Source organism: Coccinella septempunctata, chromosome 3 (genome assembly GCF_907165205.1).
Source record: "Coccinella septempunctata chromosome 3, icCocSept1.1, whole genome shotgun sequence".
NCBI lineage: Eukaryota > Metazoa > Arthropoda > Insecta > Coleoptera > Coccinellidae > Coccinella > Coccinella septempunctata.
The window spans coordinates 18,749,111-18,773,684 of NC_058191.1; the positions used below are offsets into that span (position 1 = coordinate 18,749,111).

A 24,574-nucleotide genomic window follows, 5' to 3' on the forward strand; every position below is an offset into this window, starting at 1 on the left:
CCTCAGTTTGACCGGGCAAGAATAGTAGCACTACATCAAGAAAATTTGTCAAACCACCAGATTGCGCAACGTTTGAATATTCCACGGACTTCAGTGAGGCGCACAGTGGCTCTTTTCCTGGAAACCGACAGTGTTACCCGGAGGCCGGTGCGTGAGGCGCACAGTGGCTCTTTTCCTGGAAACCGACAGTGTTACCCGGAGGCCGGTGCCTGGTCGATCCAGAGTAACATCTGCAAGGGAAGACCATTATATCGCAAATTTTACTCGAAGGAATCGAACGGTATCTGTTTCAGCCCTTCAAAGTCATTTTTTGAGGACCTATGGACGGGTAGTCTCATCCTGTACCATAAGGAGACGGTTGCATTCCTCAAATTTAAGAGCAAGAAGACCTTTAAGAGTACCTCGGCTATCACCACATAGAGCTACCCGTCGACAATGGGCTGTTCTGCCCACCAGGATTGGCTTTTACCGCAATGGCGCAACGTACTTTTTTCAGACGAGTCACGATTCGGTCTACAAAGTGATAGTCGGCGAGAAAGGATTTGGAGAGGTCCAGACAGACAAGAGCGACTAAATTTCGCCCGGGAAGTTGTGCCCTTTCAAGGCGGATCGTTAATGTGCTGGAGAGGTATAATGTTCGGTCGCCGTACCCCTCTTATTTTCGTTGAACGAACAATGACTGGTGACATCTACGCAGAAAACATCATCGAAACAATCATTGTTCCTTTGCGCAACGAATTTGGGGATAATTTCATTTATCAAGATGATAACGCCCCACCACACCGCACACGAAGGGTTCAAAACATTCTTCAAGAAAACAATATCCAGAGAATGAACTGGCGAGCCATCTCACCGGACATGAATCCAATTGAGCACGTATGGGATTACTTAGGGAGAGCAATATCCAATCGCCAAAACCCACCTTCAACTTTTCAGGAATTGAGTTTAGACCTTCAGGAAGAATGGAACGATATGCCTGAAAATTTCATTAATGACTTAATTCGTGGGATGCCTAGACGTATTGGGCAGATGATTGAAAGAAGAGGTGGTAATCCGGACTATTGAATTTGGATTCAGTTGTGGAATAACTATAAATAATCGATCTCCTATTTTGTCGCATCCTGCATGAAGCAAAGAGTAACAAACGAAGATATTCTATCAAATATAAAGCAGTTAAAATAGAGGAAAATATTCATTTCATTTCCAGGACATATTTTGTTTATTTCTCGAGAAACCAAAGGGGGCCAAGACTTTTGACGATGTGTGTATAAGATGAGATGTGCTGGATATTCGATCAAAATATGCAAGTTGATCCGGAATCATCTCAAAAATAGAAGATTTTACGTTAAAGTGGAAGGAGAATGCTCCACAACAAGTGATATAGAGGCTGGAGTACCCCAAGGGTCAGTACTTGGGCCACTTCTGTACAACATATACATTCACGATATTCCGAAGAATCCAAGAACCATGCTAACGTTATATGCTGACGACACAGGCATAGCATAGGCATAGCAACTCGACACCGCATCCCAGAAGTAATAGAACTACAAGAAACGATTGACGAAACAAAAGACTGGTGCATAAAGTGGAAAATCAAGCTCAATGGACAAAAGACCCAAGCAGTATTACTACAGAAGAGAAGACTGCGACCCACAAATCTAGAAGTTGACGGCGAAGAAATCGACTGGAAATATGAAGCCAAATATTAAGGAATAACGCTTGACAAAGGACTTACTTGGAAAAGTCATATCAAACAAGCAATCAACAAAACGAAAGCAGCGATGAATAGACTCTACCCTCTAAGAGGAAGAAGAAGAAGCCACATGTCGGAAGAGACAAAATTGAAGATAATCAAAGCCGTTGCTAGGACTCAACTGACTTATGGATCAGTTGCCTGGGCATTCGCGGCAAAGAGCCACATCAAAAGAATTCAGGCCACCGAAAACAAGCTGCTACGATGTGCAATTGATGCACCTTGGTTTGTCAGGAATAGACAGCTTTATAGGGACCTAAAATGGGAAACCATAACGGAATTCATGAGCAGAAAAGCAGAAAAATTATTCGAAACAGCGAAAAACCATCCGAATCAAGAACTCAGTAGACTAGTGGACTACGACCCAGAGGAAGACAAAAGGAGAATGCGAATTTACAAAGGATACCAAGAGATCAATTAAGAATAGATTAAAATGGGAACATAAACTTATTGAAAAATGCAATGAAGTGTTATCCATTAGAGGATAAACACATAAATCCCAGCACGATAATGTGCGAGAAGAAAACCGACTAAGAGATGAACGGTTTATAGGCAAATATCCGCAACCAATATTCAAGAAGCTGTTAAGGGTTTTTAGTGGCTCTCGAGCTCATAAAAGTGAGAATCCCCACACTTTTCCCCCCTCAGAAGAGGGTGGTTCGTCTGATTTGCAGATTTTCCCCCTGCCACATCAAAAAAAAGGCTCGCAAATGCATATCTCCAGAAGCGATTACGAGTTTTTGGGTCCCTATGAGATAATTAAATGTTTGGAGAATGATCGTTACGTTACAGCTCAGAATGCGGCCATTGCAATGGGAACTGTCGTGCAATATGGAGGAAGTTTTTCAATTTCTGGATGACGAAGTCAACGATAATGAGAATAACGAAGGAGGTTCGTATTATCTCGGTTTCTAGGTAAATTTCGATGTTTTAGCACTACAGCTTTTAAACCAGAGGAGATAGACAAAATCTGATACCCCATTCTCGTTCTCTTTTTCTGAGAAACTAACAATAGTAGTAGTCAGTTTTTGCCACTTTCTCTTGTTTTCGAGTTATAAGCAAAAATGGGAAAAATGGCGATATCGAAATAAATTTATATCTCCGCTAATACTGATGATAGAGCTCTGAAATTATATAGGCACTTCTTTACTTAGAATCCAGTGGCGCGCTCGCCTTTTTAGCAGGATTTTCAATTACGAAGCTATGACCCAAAGTTATGTTCTTTTAAATGGGAACACTAGATTTCTGTGCAATTTTTTGAAAGCTTAATTTTTACTGATTTCAAAAATATATAACATCATTTGGTTTATATCAACATGAATAATAGAAAATGGTCAAAAGCCTTTTTTCCCAATATTTCTATGGTTTAAACTTTTGACGAGCACAGAAAAATAGAGCTTCCTATAACAAGAGCAGTCACCTTCCGGTAATGACATTCTTTCTATGCTTTCTCCAATTTTCACAAAATTTGAATCTAGATATATTTCATAAATTTTTATGATAATGAAAGGTCTAATAGAAGGAGACAGTGGTAATCATACGATAATCAATATTTGTCTATGCTCATCAAAAGTTGAAACCATAGAAATATTGGGAAAACAGGATTTTGAACATTTTCTATTATTTATATTGATACAAACCATATGATGTTATATATTTTTGAAATCAGTAAAAATTAAGCTTTCAGAAAATTGCATAGAAATCTAGTGTTCCCAAACATAACTTTGGGTCATAGTTTCGAAATTAAAAATCCTGCCAAAAAGGCGAGCACGCCACTGGATTCTAAGTAAAAAAGTGCCTGTATGATGTTTTAATATAATAATAATTGTTTTATATTGGCGAATCTGCGCAGCAGATAAGAATGAAACACATGTACCTAACATAAAACGTAGGATTAGGAGATTCATTCATTCATTCTCTGTAATTGCGACCTGAAATAAATATATAAAATACAAACGAGTTTGCGTTCCAATCAAACTATTGGAATAAATATAAATTGGTGAAATACATCACAAGTGGCGACGAGGAAAAGTGAATTATACGAATTCAAACAATTTGGTTCTTCACAACATGTCTGAATCTACGACATCAAACATCGGACATTTACGGGAGTTCGATCCTGCCATTTCGGAATGGTCCATTTTTAAAAGAAGAATTGACAATTACTTCGTTGCAAATACGATCACGGACGAAAAACGGAAAGGAGCCATCCTGTTGAATGTCCTTAGCGAAGAAGCCGAGGAAGAAGCTTACAAGCTAGTGTTTAACATGTGCTTGCCGGAGGAACCAGAAACTAAAACATACAAAGTACTCAGTGATCTACTCACTAATCATTTCAAACCGAGTGAAAGTGTATTTGCTGCACGATACAAATTTTATACAGCTAAGAAGGGATCAACAGAAACTGCAAAAGAATTGGCAGCTCGTCTAAGAAATTTTCCAGCGCAGTGTCAATTTAATAATTTACAACTAGAAATGGTTCTGAGGGATATATTCATAGTAAACTACGACAAGGGAAGTGTTCAAGATCGTCTTCTGGAAGAAAAAAATTCAGTAACTTTTACTGAAATGGTTGAATTGGCATCAGCAAAATCTGCGACGCAGGCATCGATGAATAACTGGGAGAATTTAATCAAGAAAGAAGTGGATTTGCATTACGCAGGTACACAGTCATGTCAGAGTGTATCGAAGAAGGGGAGTCCACCGAATCAAGAATCGTCAAGAACATCGAATACCAGTAATCAACAGAACAAATGCGAAATCTGTGGAAGACGGAACCACTCAAAAGATAAGTGTTTTTATCGCGATCGTCTCTGTCACATCTGTGGTAAAAAAGGTCACCTCGCAACAATTTGTAAACAAAAACATAAAAATTCAAAGTTTCTTCAAGATTCAAAGTATAAACAGAATTTTATGGAATCTTCTGATTATTCTTTGTTTACTTTGGGAGCATTGCAAAATGATCCTATCATCATTGAAATTCTTATTCAAGGTACTTCTTATGCATTCAACTTGGATACAGGGTCAAGTTTCACGGTTATTTCTGATTCATTTTATTCGAAAAATTTTGGGAAATTTTCAATGAAATGCACGAAGAAAAGATGGGGAATATATTGTACCTTTAGGCTATTTTACTTGTGAAGTTGTTTTTCAAAATAAAACAAAGGAAATAGATATTTACGTGATAAAAGATGCATGTGGACCGCCACTTTTAGGAAGAGATTTCTTCAATATTTTTCAGTTGAATATATCTTCTTTGAATTACGTGGATGTCCCAGATGACTTACAGTTTCTGTTCAAAAAATATAAACGTGTTTTTGAACCTGGATTGGGAACATTCACTAAAGGAAAAATTTCAATCAAATTAAAATCTGATGGAATAACACCTAAATTTTTTAGGGCTACACCTCTTCCGTTCGCCATGAGGGAGAAAGTTGAGCAGGAACTAGAAAGGCTAATGAGTTTAGGGGTCATCGAACCAGTTGATTATTCACCGTGGGGAACGCCAGTGGTGCCCGTGATTAAAAAAGATGGTTCAGTAGGACTGTGCGGAGATTTTAAGGTAACACTTAACCCTCACATCGAAATTGATAAATATCCTTTGCCTCGCATAGAACAACTCTTTGCTAGTCTTCAGGGCGGTGAGCATTTCACGAAATTAGATTTAGCCAATGCTTATACCCAGGTATGTCTTGAAGAAGATTCGAAAAATCTTGTAGTTATCACAACTCACAAAGGTTTATTTCGTTATACTCGAGCTCCTTTCTGAATAGCAAGTATTCCCTCTAAATTTCAAAAGTTGATGGAATCGTTGTTACAAGGAGTAGATGGTGTTGTAATTTTTATTGATGATATAGTCGTTACTGGTAAGGATAGAGCCGAACATCTCGAGAGGTTGGAGAAAATATTTGAGAGATTACAGGATGCGGGTTTCAAAATTTCCGTCAATAAATGCGAATTTTTCAAATCAAAAATTACATATATGGGTTATCAAATTGATAAAACCGGTTTGCATACTTGTCAAGAGAAAATCGAGGCTATCAATAAAGCGCCGGTGCCAAAAGATATCTCACAGCTCAAATCATTCCTTGGTTTGGTGAACTACTACGGAATTCGTGCCAATTCTATCATCGATTTTACACCCGTTGTATAATTTGTTGAGGGATAGGGTACAATGGCGTTGGTCAGCCAATTGTGAGAGAGCTTTCAGAAAAATAAAAGAAATATTAACTTCGGCTGATGTCCTAGTTCACTATAACCCAGATCTACCGGTAAGACTCATCACAGATGCGTCAAATTATGGCGTCGGGGCGGTTATTACACATACTTTTCCTGATGGCACGGAAAAACCAATAGCTCAGTATAAGAGGGATAATCAAACGATTATTCCATAACAAACAATTTTGTTCCACAGTTAGTTCGTTCCTAATTCTGTGAAAAACTTTCAAATTGTCGCCAATTTTGTTCGGCCGCCACTTCACACTTGTAGTTGACCACAAACCCCTCGCATCAATTTTCCATCCGAAAAAAAGTATACCGCAGTTTTCCGCAAATCGTCTTCGCCGGTGGGCTATCATTTTGAGTAACTATCAATATACTATTGAATATGTGCGATCAACTGAAAATCTAGCTGATCCACTATCCAGGCCACCGCAACCAGAACAGAATTCTGTCTGGGAAAATGTTGATGTGAATTATATCAATTATTTCCAAAATAATGCCCACTTTCCGATTGACTTCAGTAGAGTACAAGAAGAAACCCGAAATGATTATATCCTATCTCAAGTCATAAAATTTTTGCGAAGCGCTTGGCCGAAAAAAATAGGTGACAATTTGAAAGTTTTTCACAGAATTAGGAACGAACTAACTGTGGAACAAAATTGTTTTTTATGGAATAATCGTTTGATTATCCCTCTAATACTGAGGGCCGAAATTTTGAGAGATCTCCATCGATCTCACATGGGCGTCGTCAAATCTAAAAGTTTGGCCAGATCATATTTCTGGTGGCCTGAACTAGATAAAGATATTGAAGCGCTATGTAAAGAATGTGAAAATTGCCTGATACATAAAAATAACCCTAATAAAGCTATTCTGAATAACTGGCCGTGGCCGCTGGAAGTGTGGTCCAGATTACATATCGATTATTTGGGCCCATTTTTGAACCGATATTTCCTCATTATAGTCGACGCTCATTCTAAGTGGATTGAAGCTTTTCCGATTACTTCTATTACTTCTAAAGCAACTATTGACGCATTACGATCATGCTTTGCTCGGTTTGGGTTCTATTGTTTCTGATAATTCTCCTAATTTCACTTCATCGCATATGGAACAATTTTTCAAGTTGAACAGTATAGAACACATCAGCTCTCCACCCTATCACCCTTCTTCGAATGGTCAAGCTGAAAATGCGGTGAAATCAATTAAAAATTCATTGAGGAACGCTCTTGGCAAAAACGAATCCTCAGATATAAACAAGATACTGAACAATTTTCTGTTTGATTTTCGAAATACGGTTCATTGCACCACTGGGCGTTCACATGCGAGTCTAATGTTCAATAGAGAACTCCGTACACGTTTTAATTTGTTGTTACCGAGTGATAAAAAAACAAATGAACATCTCCAGAAAACCGTTAAAAATAATCAACTCACACAAATAGAAAACTATAGAGGAAAAAGAAATATTGAATTTTGTCGGGGTGAAAAAGTAACGGTAAAAGATCATAGAAATGCATCAAAACCAACTTGGATCAAAGCTATTATTGACAAGAGAATAGGTAAATCAACTTATTTGGTTCACATTCCAGAGTTGGGAAATGTAACATGGAAACGTCACTTGGATCAGATTATTCCCATGTCTTCTGATGCTTTGGCACTTCCGGGGGAGATTAATAGCGAGTTGCTTGATCCGGGTGAGGTTTCTCATGAGGAAAATGAAGTGAATCAAGATTTACCTGGGAGATCTGATGAGTTGGTTTCCGAGTATGAAAGTAATTTAATAACGAGACCAAGACGAAATATTAGACCTGTAGAGCGTTTAACTTATGTTTAGAACTTATTTACTTTGAAGTATCCTTTACTATATGTAGTAAATAGAAATGTATTGAATTGTGTGGTATATGGCAGGATATGTTGTTGAGGATACTGTGAATTGATTTTTTTTAATGATATTTTAAAGAGGGAAGTATTGTTATATATTGGCGAATCTGCGCAGCAGATAAGAATGAAACACATGTACCTAACATAAAACGTAGGATTAAGAGATTCATTCAGTGTGTAATTGCGACCTGAAATAAATATATAAAATACAAACGAGTTTTCGTTCCAATCATACTATTGGAATAAATATAAATTGGTGAAATACATCACAATAATGTTTTAATTTCAGAGCTCTATCATCAGTATTAGCGGAGATATAAATTTATTTCGATATCGCCATTTTTCCAATTTTTGGTTATAACTCGAAAACAAAAGAAACTGGCCAAAAATGACTACTACTATTGTTAGTTTCTCAGAAAAACAGAACGAGAATGGGTATCAGATTTTGTCTATCTTCTCTGGTTTAAAAACTGTAGTGCTAAAACATCGAAATTTGCCCACCCTGTACATACTCGAGCGTGTCAGATTAAGATATATGTGGTTAATTACATGTTGAAAAGTATATATTCTCCCAATCTGACAATTTAAGCGTGTCGAAAATGTGTGGGAGGACGCCAAAATTGCAAAAAAACGTCACGTGTACATTCTCGAGCGTGGTGGCGTTTTATCTTATTTTGAAGCTAATGATTCAAGAATAACGGAAAAATATAATCTGACAGTTTTAGCGAGCCGAAACAATAAAAATTGGCCATAAAGGTCACAAAAAGCAGTTTCTTTGAATTATCTCCTTCCCTGGGCTCCAAATCTTTTTCGCATTCATTATAAAAGTTATAGAACATAACATTTTCTACAAATTTTGTTCGAAGCGATTTTTTCTACGTTCGAACGTTTTTGACATATATGGCGATTAATGCGACGTGTTTAGCGATACATGATGAAGCGAAAATTCACTCGTTGGATAATAGTATTATTAAGATGTCTAAAACTCTGGTGTATTCACTGATTCGATATTGTTTTTAATTTCGTGGGGATATCGGACCAGTTTCGTTTTTCCCACTGTAGGTAGCGCTGTTTAGAATTTGACAGAGCATTGTCAATTGATATTTGAAAATAATTTGAATACTTTCCTACGACTAACAACATGTTGTATTTATAAGCGATTATTGGTGTGTGAAAATGTATTAGTTTCGAGAAAGGAAAGGGGTGTAGAACATTCATTTATTCAACATGTCGTTCAATAAGTTCAGGTTTCTGTATGGACAATCAAGAACTACAGCTAATAATTCGGTGTTGTTGGAATTTGAGGCAGAAAAAATCAGATGAACGAACATTCGGGAAGGATATAGCTAAGTTTTATGGCAACTTCAGCAATATTTCAAAGAAACTGTATTGGAAATACGTAATGTGAATTGTGAGCATGTATTGAGAATCAGAAATTGATAAATCTATTCGAGTTTGTTCTTCAAATATTCTTCCTGAATAGATATAGTGAAAATTACCTTCCTATCAACTGAATATATTGGATATTTGACCAATCAATTGTGTTTTATTAAAATAATATTGAATTACCCCCCTCACGGATTCAAGTTGTCAAACGGAAATTATCTTGAAGAAGAACTGTAAATACTCCTTTGAACCCTTATTCGGTAGTGTTGAATGTTGACAAATTTGTTTTTACAACGAAAATTGAACTGTAAATCACAAATATTCCTTAACAGCTGACAAAATGGGCCAGTTCATATTTTGTACTCGTTGATCGATATTCGATATCAACGCAAAACAAAATAAAACGAGAGAGTATCTTGGACTTCCTTTGATAGAACAAGGATAAAACGAAGCAAATGACATGGTGGCGCCGCCACGAAACTGATCCCATATCCCCGATTTTCTGAAATGTTGATGCTTGCAAAAAGTGACAAGTGCACACACCAGTGTTTTAGACATCTTAAGTATTATACATTCTAAGGTTTAATCACAGACAACACTAAAATTTTCGTGACTAATTTCGAAATTGTCATCATAGAAATACCTTGTCATTTTGACAATTGTAGATTAGACTGGGATTCTACATTGACCTTGCCCTTTCGCATGTGTGCCTAAGCTTCTCGCCCTTATCGCCCTTTAACTCGAGAATAGTTGAGAGTATGTAAAATTGCTTCAGACAAAAGTTGTGAAGAATTTTATTGTCTACAACTTTCATAATGAATATAAAAACGATTAGAGGTACAGGGAGGGAAATATTCGAAAAAAAGTGATTTTTATCATCTTCAAAGTGTCAGATTGAGAAAACTCCTCCTGATTAGTGTCAGATTAATGGGTCAACATGTCTGCAATACCCAGATTAACCATCTGTATGAAAATCTGACACGCTCGAGTATGTACAAGTAACGATTTTTTTTTACATTTTCAAAGGACCACTGTGACCTTGCGTCACGTCCAAATTGTCAGTCCCTTGAAAAGTAGTTTCCTTTGGGTCCAATTAACATATCCTCCAAAAATCTGACACGCTGGAACAATTTATTTTTTACCATATTCAACTCTTCCCGTACGGCCAGTCCCACCGCGCAAACTGTCAGATAAGCATGAATTCATTATCAGAGACACGTAGAGCATATACAGTATCTTAATCTGACACGCTCGAGTATGTACACCTGACGATTTTTTTTACATCTTAGAGACCCTGCAGACGCTTTCCCCACCGCTGCATACATCATAGAACCTTTTTTTCTTTCTACCATCTAATCTTCAAAATCCACTAGGTCTCCACAACGCTCGAGTAAATTCCGATATAGCATCGTCGGCTCCCCAACTACTACAAGTAAGTTCATATACTCCACATTTATTTCCCATATTCGTTGGATCTTTATTGTTTTTCGTGTATTTACCTAGACTCTTTTCCGTTTTAAACGCTAATTCAATAACTTCCGATTTCAAATCGGAACAAAAATCACTTTGTGTAAGTATAATCTGTTTTTAATTTGAAAAAAATTGTTTGAAGGATATATTTCTGGATAAAATTTGAAAATCCTGTGTCTCAGTAATGAAGCAAACTGGTATATCCCGATTTTTCAAGTTAGTTGATGCCTATTATAAGTGAAGTTCTGGAAATAATATCCCCCAAAGAAATTTTTTTCTTCGCCATAATTATCGCGAACTAAACCTCGGAAAAATTAAAATCGATAAAATTCTTACACACTGGCTGGAAATATTCATGTGGTTCACTCTTCAGCCCATGAGAAATGGCAAACACTTTCACCAGATAACCAGCACCAGGATAGAGTTGATTCAGTACGATAGTCGATTCATACGTAGTTCTTATGGTCTTATCAAAAGTATCATTTCTGACGCACTGAACCTCGTACTTGTCTTGCTTGGAGTTGACATCAGACTTCCAACTTATATTCAAACCGTCCACCATCGGCCTTAAATCTTCAATGATCGGTGCACTGGGTCTGGTAACTACGTGAACGGAACTCTCTTCAGATTCGGCATCTTTTGATAAGGCCTGCACTGTCAACGAGTAGTTTCTTCCGGGAAGGAGAGTATCCAGAGTTATCGATGTCTTATTCTTGGTTCTTGCAGTACTGCTATCCCCAGTGGAACTTTCGACTTCGTGGTACGATATGAGGTATCCTTCTTGAAAACTATCCGGATGTGGGGTCCAGGATATAGTAACAATACCATTTTTGTCATCTTTGATAGCCTTGATGTTCGCAACTGCTAGTGGCTCTGAAAATTGATTCATGATACTTAAAAATCGAAAACTCTCAAGTATTCCGAAAATAATAGTCATTGTGATATAATTCATCTGTAGGTACCTATTCAAGAAAAAAATTGCTGCCTCGGCATCAATTACTAAATTTATTGGGCAGATATATTATTCTTAGGATGAGTGAAAATGCTGTTTTTGCATTGGGTCATTCATGGAATAAATAATCCCTATTCCTTCAATGAATCTGTCATTGAAACTTAAGAATAAGAGTTCATGTATGGAATGTATGGTGATTCCATATATCTATTTTATTCTATATCGATAATGGAGCAGATAAAAATGAAGCCAGCTTGTGGAATCGACTTCTGCGCATGTGCAGAAATATTAAGAATAAAATGCCTGATTAGCTCTCTCTCTTTCTAATACATGGTTTTATGAACTGACAGGACTTAAATGATGTTATTCCACAACCATTTGCATATTTTCGACCATAACCTAACAATATGTTGATATTGGTTTGACAGTTTGAATCAGGTTCAAACTCCGATTTGCATTACGTAGTAATTTGTATTTTATCGTTCATTTCTAATAACTAGAAGTCAAAATTCATGAAACATCATATTGCAACACTAGAGGATCTGATTCATAACAAAAATGAAATAGTATGTGTTTTTTCGAAGAAAACCTGCGGAGATTAACAAAAGTGTTGTTCAATCAACAAAATTGTAGGACTGTGCAAACATTTTTCTAGATTGGTTACTATCGTAAATTATCTGCATTGTATTTAGATGAGTCGTTTATTCTTTTGAAATTCATTTGGCAGTTGAGGTAATGATTATACTTCAATTTATGATCGTTTTTCCAAAACTGAAATAGTGAAACATCTAAATTGACATGATGACACCAAAATACAGGGTGGCCATTTGAAAACGAAACAGACGAGATTACAGACGAAATAAATTTCTTCGATAGAAATGCTCGGACAGGTCGATTTCTGTTTCGAGGGGGACAACTTAAGATGTAGGTTACGGACGCATAGCGCTTCAACCCTTGCTACTACAACCCTCACCCCCAATTTTTGAATAGGGAAAATAGGGTTAGTGATACCTCATTTGAAAGGTATTTTTATACTGATTTCAGCACAGTAATTGTTTTTTCATTTTATGCATTAGTTCTCGAAATATTCTCAACTAAGTATTTGAAAATGAAGTGGTGTTTTCATGGCACTTGTAGTGTTTTTTTGTGAAAAATCGACATTTTGAGCTTCAAAACATACTTCCTATTAACATGTTTATCTAAATGTCGTTGATTGAAGAATTCTGCGGTTCTATTCGCACATTGATTGTTTGCAAAAAAAAGTGAAATTATTTCCACCCGCTCTGCAATTGAATAAACCATGTCGAACAATGAATTAGAACACATGCAAGTCTCGATTCAAAACTAAGAATAATTCACATGTCGAAGAACCAGTAAGCCAACTTAATGATCTGTTCGTAATAAATAAAAAATTATCGATTCTCATTTTTTTGAAGAAGATATGAATTCAATAATCAACAAAATGAAAACATTATTGGAGCCAACTGAAAAAACACTTCATAATTAAGTCGGAAATCGTTTCACGAATTGGGACTGGAATATTTCTGTGGCATCATTAATGATTTGATTTTCTTACCTGGTAATCTGATTAGAGATATGTACGTATTTGGACTTTTTGGAGATTTCTATCGATCAAGTGTTACCGCATGTTATTGAAAATACTGCAAATTATATCGAAGATAATTTAGATTGAGTTTCAGCAAGATTGAGCTCCTTCGCAATACGCTTTGTTTGTTCGACATCTTGATTAAAGATTTCTATGTCAGTGGATTGGAGGAAGGAAGCCACAGTCATGGTTGTTTTGAAGCTCAAAATGTCGATTTTTCACAAAAAAACACTAAAAGTGCCATGAAAACACCACTTCATTTTCAAATACTTAGTTGAGAATATTTCGAGAACTAATGCATAAAATGAAAAAACAATTACTGTGCTGAAATCAGTATGAAAATACTTTTTCAATGGGGTATCACTCACCCCATCTTCCCTATTCGAAAATTGGGGGTGAGGGTTGTAGTAGCAAGGGTTGAAGCGCTATGCGTCCGTAACCTCGAAACAGAAATCGACCTGTACGAGCATTTCTATCGAAAAAATTTATTTCGTCTGTAATCTCGTCTGTTTCGTTTTCAAATGGCCACCCTGTATTTTTATTGATTATTGAGTATATATTTAAGAGGGGAAATTCAGGACGTGAGTTAAGTATGATGGGTACACGTACACGCAATATTTAACAGAGTAATATAAAACGAACTTATTATTATGATTTCACTGAGTATGGACAATACCATTCCTATTCGGCACTTATTATCTCACAAATCATAATATTGGGTGAATAGTTTTTTGTACAACTGCCATTAAGGCTCGGTTGTTCAATTCTGGTTTAAACCGAGATTAAAGTTAATCCTGGATTAACCTGACAGATTTGAACGGAAATGTCAAAATTAACCCAGGATTAACTTTAATCACGAATCGAACAACCGGGCCTAAAAGTGACACATTTAATGACAGCCAACAGTGTTAAAGGTGATTGTTTACATGGAAGCTTGGTCAAAATATTTTTACCACTAGTGTTTAAAATATTTTTAGCACTACATTTTCTTATGATGAAATCAGATAAAACTATACTTATGATTTCAGGAATTGCAAATTTTTATCATAAGGGTATTGTAATTAAACACACTATAAGATAGTTATTCTATTGGCTATCGATTTCGGCGTTACGCCATCATCAGGCCAGCTGAAAAATAATTGATGTAGTTTTACGCATTCTACATATGACATGATCTCTTTTAAATTGTCTATCAATAAACTAAATATAATAAAATATACAACGTTTTTCTCAAAGTATTCTAATTTTTTCTAGGTTAGGTTAGAGGTATTATTATTATTATTATTATTATTATTATTATTGACTTTAGCCTTGCGGCTTTCACACTCCTCTCCAGAGGAAAATTCACTTATCCCAGATATCTCAGATATCAAAAGGATTAAGCTCTGTTGGAGCCCTTTCCAGGTTTTCGGGCTCGTGGTGGTGGTCGGGTTCGGGTCGCTCCTCGGCTTCCTGCTGTAGGTTGGATTCCTGCTCCACCCGCACTTCCTGTCGGAGCAGACGGTGTTCCTCTGCATTCCCCATGTACTTGCGTACAGTTCTCGCCGTTCCGAGCAGTACCGCCTTCTGCATGACTTTATAAATATTTTCGTCCAACTGAAGTTTTCTCAAGTTCTCTAGTAGTTTCTTCGGTATCAGGCCTGTAGATGAAATGACAATAGGGATGGTCTTTATATCTTTCAGCTTCCACTGTCTACTGGTTTGTTCCTCGAGATCTCTGTATTTTGAAATTTTTTCAGTGTGTCTATCTAGAAGATTGTTATTATTTGGAATTGCCACGTCGATGAGTAGTGCTGTGTCCTCATCCTTATTGAGCAATATGAGGTCTGGTCTATTGTGGGTTATTTTCCGGTCTGTGAGAACAGTGCGATCCCAGTAGAGCTTGTGATGTTCGTTTTCCAGCACAGCATCTGGATGGTAATTGTAATAAGGAACCCTTTTCGAAGTTAGAAGTTGGTATTTTAGTGCCAATTCTTGGTGAAGAATCTTGGCAACAGCATCATGTCTATTTTTGTACTCTGTGCCAGCGAACTTCTGACATCCCCCGGTGATGTGCTGGATAGTTTCATGTGTCGCACAGCCATAACGACAGCTATCGTCCGCCACTGAGGCATCCTTGGCGATGTATCTCATGTAATTTCTTGTTGGAATCACCTGATCCTGGATGGCGAGCATGAAGCCCTCTGTCTCAGGAAACAACCTTCCGGAAGTCAACCAGTAGTTCGACGCAGATATGTCGACGTAATCATGGTTGACCTCATTCTGGTGCCTCCCATGCAAAGATTTGCCAATCAGTTTCTGCATTTTACTTTCTGCAGAGTGTTCGACGGTTTCCAAGTGATCCTGGTGTAGCTTTAACGGTGTAGAAGTATCAGCAACACAAACTACTCGATGGAGTTCTGACGAAGCTGCCTTGCTCAAGAAATAGTTTCGAAGTCCTTCAATTTCCTGGGACATACGGTTGGACAAATCAACAATTCCTCTACCCCCAAGATGTCGTGGCAGCTCTGTCCGTTCTTTTGAGCTTTTGGGGTGATGTTTATTGTGTTTAGTCAGCATCGTCCTTATTTTTCTCTGTAAAGCTGCTAAATCGGTGGTCGTCAAAGAGTTTATACCAAATAAATAGCTCAGCGCCGAGCAAGCGTAGGTGTTAATCGCTTTTATCAGATTCTTGCTGTTAAGACCAGTTCTCATTATCCTCCTCAATCTTCGGGTGAACTCCTCCGTTAATTCTTTCTTCATCTGAGTCTGATTGATTTTTCTTGCCTGTTTTATGCCTAGATACTTGTATGTGTCTCCTTCCTTTATTATTATTATTATTATTATTTATTGTTGAAGAGTAGAGGTAAAAACCTATAAACTCACAAGCTTACAAAAATTAAAAAAAAAAAAGTAATATTCCACCAATAAAGACATAAAAAAAGAACACACAAATTACTCCCACAAAGCTTATAACGATCGTAGCGGTTTTTGAAGTTGTTTACTTTGCTGGACTCAACCACCGATCTGGGCAAACCATTCCACTGATCGAAGACCCTGTTCGACAGAAAGTTTTGACGTACAGTAGTCCTAAAAGGTTCCTAAGAGGTATGCTCACCGTCTCTGTAGTATATTATTATTTTTCTTAAAGAGTGCATATATTGTTCTGAAATATGCTTTTTCTTGATAAAGTCTAGAAATGAAAAGGTCCACAATCAAATTGAAATGAAATTTCTATGAAATACTTTTTCGTCGTTTATTTACTGCGTCGTGAAAACTTCTCTAGAAGGAATTTCGGAAAAGGAAAGGGGATATGGAGGCGGGGGAAGGCAGTCGATGTGTCAGTGTTATGTAGAAGGCGGGAAGTTTGAACTGATCTATGCTGAATCTATAATTTTGAAAATGTTTACGTTCCCCTCGAAATCCGAGAGGTCGTTCAATAAATGTTGGTTATTCCTATTTTTGATAATTTCATGTTGTTCAAGCAATGTAAGTTTTCCAAAATTATTTCCCCTGTGCAATATCTCCAAGTTGTCCAGTGTTGTCCCGTGGTGTTGTTCCGTCAAATGGTTTCCCAACGCGGAGTTTGGTCGGTTCTTTTGATGTTCAGTGAATCTTTTTCTCATGGTTCGTGTCGTCATGCCAATATAGAAACAGGGGCAATCTGAGCATGTTATCTTGTATATGCCGCTAAGTTGGTCTTTTTCAATTTTTGGTTTGTTGTTGATCAGAAAATTTTCTAGGTTTTGTGTCGCCTGTTTACTACGCTGTAATTGTATTTATCCATAATTTGAATGAACTTTTTGTTGAATTTATGGTAGAAAGGAATGGAAATGAAGTGTCTTTGAACTGAATAGTGGGGGTATACTTTGTTAATAATATTTTTTCTTTTTATTGAAGTAAGAACATCAACTATGAATTCTCTGGGATATTCGTTATTCTCACCGATTTGATAAATGATCTTGAGCTCTTTCTTATAATTATCTTCTGAAAGTGGGATGTTGAGGAGTCTGTTAAATAAAAACCTGAAAACCGTTCTCTTTATTGGGGGAGCATGGTACGAGTGAAAGGGTATTATTGTGTCTGTCTGCGTGGTTTTTCTATAAATATCGTAGGAAAAGGAGCAGTCTTCATTCAGTGTAATATTGAGATCTAGGAAGTTGATAGAGTTATTAATCGCTTTTTCAAGGGTAAACTTTATTTTGAATTTTGAATTTATGGTATCGAAGAAATTTTTAAGTTCCTCGTCAGTTCCTGCCCAAATGCAGAAAATGTCGTCCACGTATCTTTTCCAAACAATGATTTTATTGCTATAGGGTAGGCTCATTATTTTTTCTTCAACATGGTTAACGTAAATATCAGCACATAAGCCGCTGGCTGGTGAACCCATTGAAAGGCCATCTTCCATGCAAAAGATGGTGTTATCGAACTCAAAAAAGTTTTGTTCAGTGGTTAGGCTGCAAAGGTTCATTATGTTATCTATATCTTCGTCTTGTAAATTATATTCATTGTTGGAGTCACGTTGTTTATTTATGTGTTCTCTAAGGAGAGAAAGGGATTCTGCTACAGGAACATTGGTGTACAAGTTAACGATATCGAACGAGACTAAGGTGTGTTTTTGATGGGGATTCAGGTTAACAGATTCTATACTTTGTACGATCTCTAGAGAATTTCTGACTGAGAAGGTTGATTTATACTCCAACTTATTGACAAAGAGATCATTTATGAATTTTGAAATTTTATGACAAGGGGAACCTATTGCAGATGCTATAGGTCTTATACTTTTGTCAGATTTGTGTAATTTGATCAAGCTATATATTTTTGGTAGTTGTGGATTTTTTTCTTTTAGAGTGTGAAGAGATTTATTGAATTTTTGTAATGTTGATTGTGAACTTTTTAAGGTATTGGTGACTTTGTTAATAAATTTGGACATTGGATTTCTATTACATGGTGTTATGTTATTTTCTGTAAAAAACTTGAGTGTTTTTTCTATATACATTTTTTTCTCTAGTATGACAATGCCTGCATTCTTATCTGCTTTAGTGATAATGATGTTATTGTCAATTATCTTTTTTCTGATGCTTTTAATTGAATTTTTTATGTGTTTATTAATTTTTAGTTGTTTTTGGTTGCATACCTCTACACTTTTATCTTTGAAAGTCTTCAATGTTCTGGCTACATCTTCCGATATAATGTTAAAATTAGGGTTTCTCCTGATTTGTAGTTCCACGTCTATAGCTGTTTCGTATACATTCATGGTCTTGGGGATTGGTGCGAACTTGTGTCCAATGTTCAACGTCTTCACCTCGTCTTCAGTGAAGTTGGTCTTTGATAGATTAGTAAATCGACTGTGAAAAGGATGTGTCTTCATGTGTGTTCATTGATGTGTCTGCTCCATGGTTGCTATCCTCTATTGTCGTCGAATTATTCCTATTCTTGTCATCGATTAAACGTTTGAGTTTCATTCTTCTTTTTTGGTCCGATTCATAGTGTGAGTAGAAAATGTTATTTACGTTAACCATGTTGAAGAAAAAATAATGAGCCTACCCTATATAAAATCATTGTTTGGAAAAGATACGTGGACGACATTTTCTGCATTTGGGCAGGAACTGACGAGGAACTTAAAAATTTCTTCGATACCATAAATTCAAAATTCAAAATAAAGTTTACCCTTGAAAAAGCGATTAATAACTCTATCAACTTCCTAGATCTCAATATTACACTGAATGAAGACTGCTCATTTTCCTACGATATTTATAGAAAAACCACGCAGACAGACACAATAATACCCTTTCACTCGTACCATGCTCCCCAAATAAAGAGAACGGTTTTCAGGTTTTTATTTAACAGACTCCTCAACATCCCACTTTTAGAAGATAATTATAAGAAAGAGCTCAAGATCATTTATCAAATCGGTGAGAATAACGAATATCCCAGAGAATTCATAGATGATGTTCTTACTTCAATAGAAAGAAAAAATATTATTAACAAAGTATACCCCCACTATTCAGTTCAAAGACACTTCATTTCCATTCCTTTCTACCATAAATTCAACAAAAAGTTCATTCAAATTATGGATAAATACAATTACAGCGTAGTAAACAGGCGACACAAAACCTTAGAAAACTTTCTGATCAACAACAAACCAAAAATTGAAAAAGACCAACTTAGCGGCATATACAAGATAACATGCTCAGATTGCCCCTGTTTCTATATTGGCATGACGACACGAACCATGAGAAAAAGATTCACTGAACATCAAAAGAACCGACCAAACTCCGCGTTGGGAAACCATTTGACGGAACAACACCACGGGACAACACTGGACAACTTGGAGATATTGCACAGGGGAAATAATTTTGGAAAACTTACATTGCTTGAACAACATGAAATTATCAAAAATAGGAATAACCAACATTTATTGAACGACCTCTCGGATTTCGAGGGGAACGTAAACATTTTCAAAATTATAGATTCAGCATAGATCAGTTCAAACTTCCCGCCTTCTACATAACACTGACACATCGACTGCCTTCCCCCGCCTCCATATCCCCTTTCCTTTTCCGAAATTCCTTCTAGAGAAGTTTTCACGACGCAGTAAATAAACGACGAAAAAGTATTTCATAGAAATTTCATTTCAATTTGATTGTGGACCTTTTCATTTCTAGACTTTATCAAGAAAAAGCATATTTCAGAACAATATATGCACTCTTTAAGAAAAATAATAATATACTACAGAGACGGTGAGCATACCTCTAACCTAACCTAGAAAAAATTAGAATACTTTGAGAAAAACGTTGTATATTTTATTATATTTAGTTTATTGAGAGACAATTTAAAAGAGATCATGTCATATGTAGAATGTGTAAAACTACATCAATTATTTTTCAGCTGGCCTGATGATGGCGTAACGCCGAAATCGATAGCCAATAGAATAACTATCTTATAGTGTGTTTTATTACAATACCCTTATGATGAAATTGAACACACTCATGGAGAAATTCATCAATAAAGTTGCAAATTTTTATTATCGATATTTAACAATCATTACTTATGCACATAAATATTAATCGTACGACTAGAACAATTGCAAAGATTAATGCCTTGCGACATTAAGGAGCTTCGCAACAGATTTTTAGAATCCTCAGTCCCATCATTACTAGTAGAAACCGGAAGTACAATATTGGATGATGATGTTCCAAAATCTGCTAGAAACAAAGCGTAGGATCTACGAAAACAGTGGCCTGTAAATTGCTTTGGTTCTGACAGTTTGTGGAATTCGGCAACAATAGTGGAAATTTTCCCAAATGTATTTGTATTTATACCAACTGAATTGGCAGTGCATTTATTATTCATGTATTTCAGGAAAAAATGACGATGTTTGATAACAGAAGGGCGCAGTGCAAAGTAATTATGAAAATAGTCAACACACTTCCCGATAATACAGAAAGAAAGACTGACTTTCGTTTTTGTGTTTAGAAGTTGTATGACCAATGATTTATTTTTCATTTCGATATTTTCTACTCATAAATTACACAATTCTTCAAGCCGACAGGCTGCAAATAATCCGAAAGTAGTTGCAATCTTAACCATCAAGTATTTCCCATCTGGTACCTCATTTATAAACTTTTCAACTTGTTCATGAGTGAGAATTTTTAATTTCTTCGGACGATATTCTTCACTTTTCATTTTCAAATATGCCATTAAAAAATTTACTAACATCCACAGCATTTTTAACAAGGGCGCTTGACTTTTTCATTGAAAATTTGCTCCAAAAAGTTGATAAGCTCCATATTTTCGATTTTTCTTCTAGGTATGTCGAAAAATAGGTTCACTGAAGTTCCCTGCTACATTTTTCAATTTACACCAGGCAAGGAAATTGATTTCGGAAATTATATTTCCATCATCAGGGCAGTGAGAATGAGTATACAAAATTTCAAAAGTCTCTCCCTTCACGACAGTGAGACAGACGTACAAAATAATACAGGGATAATAAATATTTTTCAAAAATTGATCTAAGAATGACGAAAATCTTAAAAACAACAAATCGCACAAAATTACAGAACATTATAAAAATGAAGCCACTAGAGTCAAAATCAAAAAGCAGAGGAGAAAGAGTGGAAAAAAAGAAAAAATTATATATGGAAGAATATGTACATATATGTAAACAAATATCAATAATTTAATGAATAAATAAATAGATTAGATGGTAAAATGCCTAGAAAAAGAAAGAATAACAGATCAATTGATACTTACAGGATGAAATTGCTTTTCCCACTGTCATTGAAAAAATTAAAGTATTATAAAATTCATAAAGATCTGAACATGGTATGCTTTCATCGAAGTAGAAATATTGACAATTCTCGGAGATGGGGAACATGTGGAGACAAACAGAGAAATGTGGGCGGACAAAGAAATGTTTACGTTTTTTCATAATAATAATAATAATAATAAGTCCTTTATTTCCAACAGGTTAACACCCAATTACAGGAAAATTGTGAGAAATCATCAGAAATTTATACTAACGTATGACAGCATAGGCATGAAACAAAAATTTATAATGTTAAACATGAAAAATGACCAAACCCATTAACATAAAAAATCCAGCCGAATATCAACTGACCCCCATGAGAAAAAAAAAAAATTGTACAGAATATTGCGAACAAAAAATTTCTACACAATAGAATTAACATATATGTCCACTATTTTATCTATAGAATCAACAGTTACATCACACTTATCAGCCACAGTATTGTAAATATTACACATAAAATTAATTGGTGATTGTAGGTTCAGATTAGTCCTACCAGAGTTCAAATAAAACAAATGTTTATTTCTAGTTTCTAACCGTGGAATAAAAATTGGTAACTTCTCTAACAATGCCGGGCAATCAATCCTGTTATTCAGCAAATTGTAAACAGTTTTAAGGGCTAATACAGCCCTCCTGTTCTCCAATGTTTGTCCATTGAACCTTTCCAGTAGACGTCTGTGATTACACCCTATTGGAGGATATACAGAGTCTTCCCTCCAAACTAGAAATTTACAGAATTTACGCTGAACGTTCTCTAATTGATCCCCATGACACCGGTATATAGGTCGCCAAATAAGGCTGGCGTACTCGAGTCTACTTCTTATCAACGAATTGAAAAGGGATAGAAGAGTTTTAGTGCTTGGGAAATACACACTGTTACGAACTATAAAACCGTATACTCTGAATGCTGACGATATCAGATTTTCAATGTGAGGTACAAAAGAACATTTTTCATCAAATATCACACCTAAATCCCTAATCTGTGTAACACGTGCCAGCTCTTTTCCACCAATATTATACGGATACATAAGAACATTTTTTTTACGAGTATAAGACATTACCTGACATTTATTTATATTTAAGTCTAAGTTATTGAGATTGCACCAGCGAGACAATTGATCAATTGCTAGTTGTAATGTGGCACAGTTGAGAATAGATATTATCCTGAGATAAAACTTGAAATCATCCGCAAATAATAAACCCAAAACTTTAATTTCATCCAGTAAGTCATTGATGAACAGTATAAACAATAATGGGCCCAAATTTGAGCCCTGGGGAACTCCGGATGATGCAAGAAACAAAAATGAATTAGAGTTCTCCACCCTGACATATTGTCTCCTGTTTGAGAGATATGAAGTGATGAGTCCCAACAAACTGTCCGAAAATCCATAGATATACTTCAACTTCATAATAAGCCGTCGATGATCCACACTATCAAATGCTCTACTAAAGTCAGTGTAGATAACATCTAGTTGCCCAGACTGGTCTAAGATCTCGACCAGTGTCTGTGAAAACACCGCCAAGTTTGTTAGACTCGAGCGGTGCGGCATGAATCCATGCTGTTCACATATTATTTTGCTTTTAATTTCCGGAAATATACGTCTGTGCAAGATGATCTCGAAAATCTTAGAAAAGTTTGACAATATAGAGATGGGTCTATAGTTGGTCACGTCAGATTTGTCTCCCTTCTTCAAAACTGGAATGATTTTTGAAAGTTTCCAAATTGAAGGATATACACCTGTTCTCAAGGATAAATTAAAAATGTGCATGAGTGGTACCGCCAATACACGTATACAATCCTTAACAAGAAAACTCGGTATTCCATCGGGACCAGCTGTATTTTTGTTTTTCAATTTCTTGGCCGCCGATATTAAATCATCTTCACATACGGAATCAATATGAACAAGAGATGAGTCAGCCACGCGGGCAAAATCTTCAGACGGCACAGACCGCGGACTCCGATAAACACTCTCAAAATACCTAGCAAACGTGTCTGCAATATTACGCGCTCCGCTATTAACATTTCCATCAGTATCCCTCAACTCACCCGGAATACGAGAATTACCCTTTCTGTCATTTATGAAAGTCCAAAACTGAGCCGGGTCCGACATAATTTTCTGTTCTGTTGATTGAACATAATTAGCATGAGCAATGGATATACTAGATTTTAACAATTTTCTTAGTTGCTTATATTCACTGTAATAAGAAATCATTTTTGTATTTTTGAACCGTTTCAAAGCTTTCTCTTTCCTGAACACAAGACTGACAACCTCAGCATTGTACCACATAGGAAAACGTCTCCTTCTAGAAGACGAGGAACTGTTCTATTAAAAATTTCATGAAGCATGGAGTACAAAACTTCGCAGGCCTCCTCTGAATTGACCTGATTTAACAAAATTCCTGACCAGTCAACATCGAGAATCATCCTATACATCGTCAAGAAATCAGCTTTTCTAAAATTAAATTCATTAGTACTATTATAGTGATCAATTCCGATATCTCGACGACGCACAGATACACTCTCAAGAACGAAGTGAATAGGAGGATGGTAGGGATCAACATTTACAAGTGAAAATGTATCCTCCAGAATATTACATTTTATGTTAGAAAATACAAGATCCAGCAGTCTCCGCTTTACATTCAAGATGTTATTGAACTACCTCAATTCCAATATTTGGGAAAACAATTTTAAAGCTAAAGTTTTACTGTCCAATGAATCCTCGATATACAGTGTGGCATTAAAATCGCCAACAATTAATAAGCCACCACTGAGCAAAATATCCTGTGATGCCAGAATATCAAAAAATAACTCATATGTACGGTTCTCAGTACTTGGAGAAATATATAAAACAATTATAATCAAAGTAGAATACTTCAGTTTTACCTTACAACAGACAAAATCAATAGTTGGAACAAACCTTCTCACATTATTTAAGTCAATAAGAGTTGCATTATATTTACTATGTACAGCCAGCAATACACCACCACCTCTCTTTGCTCCAGTTGCTACTTGATCTCTAT

At 36.1% G+C, this 24,574-nt stretch overlaps 1 protein-coding gene across 2 annotated transcripts in view; it reads right to left on the minus strand.

Moving 5' to 3' along the window:
- Positions 1-24,574, minus strand: part of LOC123310549 (tyrosine-protein phosphatase 10D) — a 488,577-nt gene that overhangs the window by 276,283 nt on the left and 187,720 nt on the right. For both annotated transcript variants that reach the window (XM_044894063.1, XM_044894062.1), the window contains exon 6: positions 11,042-11,578. In XM_044894063.1, coding sequence (XP_044749998.1) covers positions 11,042-11,578 — 537 coding nt within the window. The remainder of the gene's footprint in view (positions 1-11,041; positions 11,579-24,574) is intronic.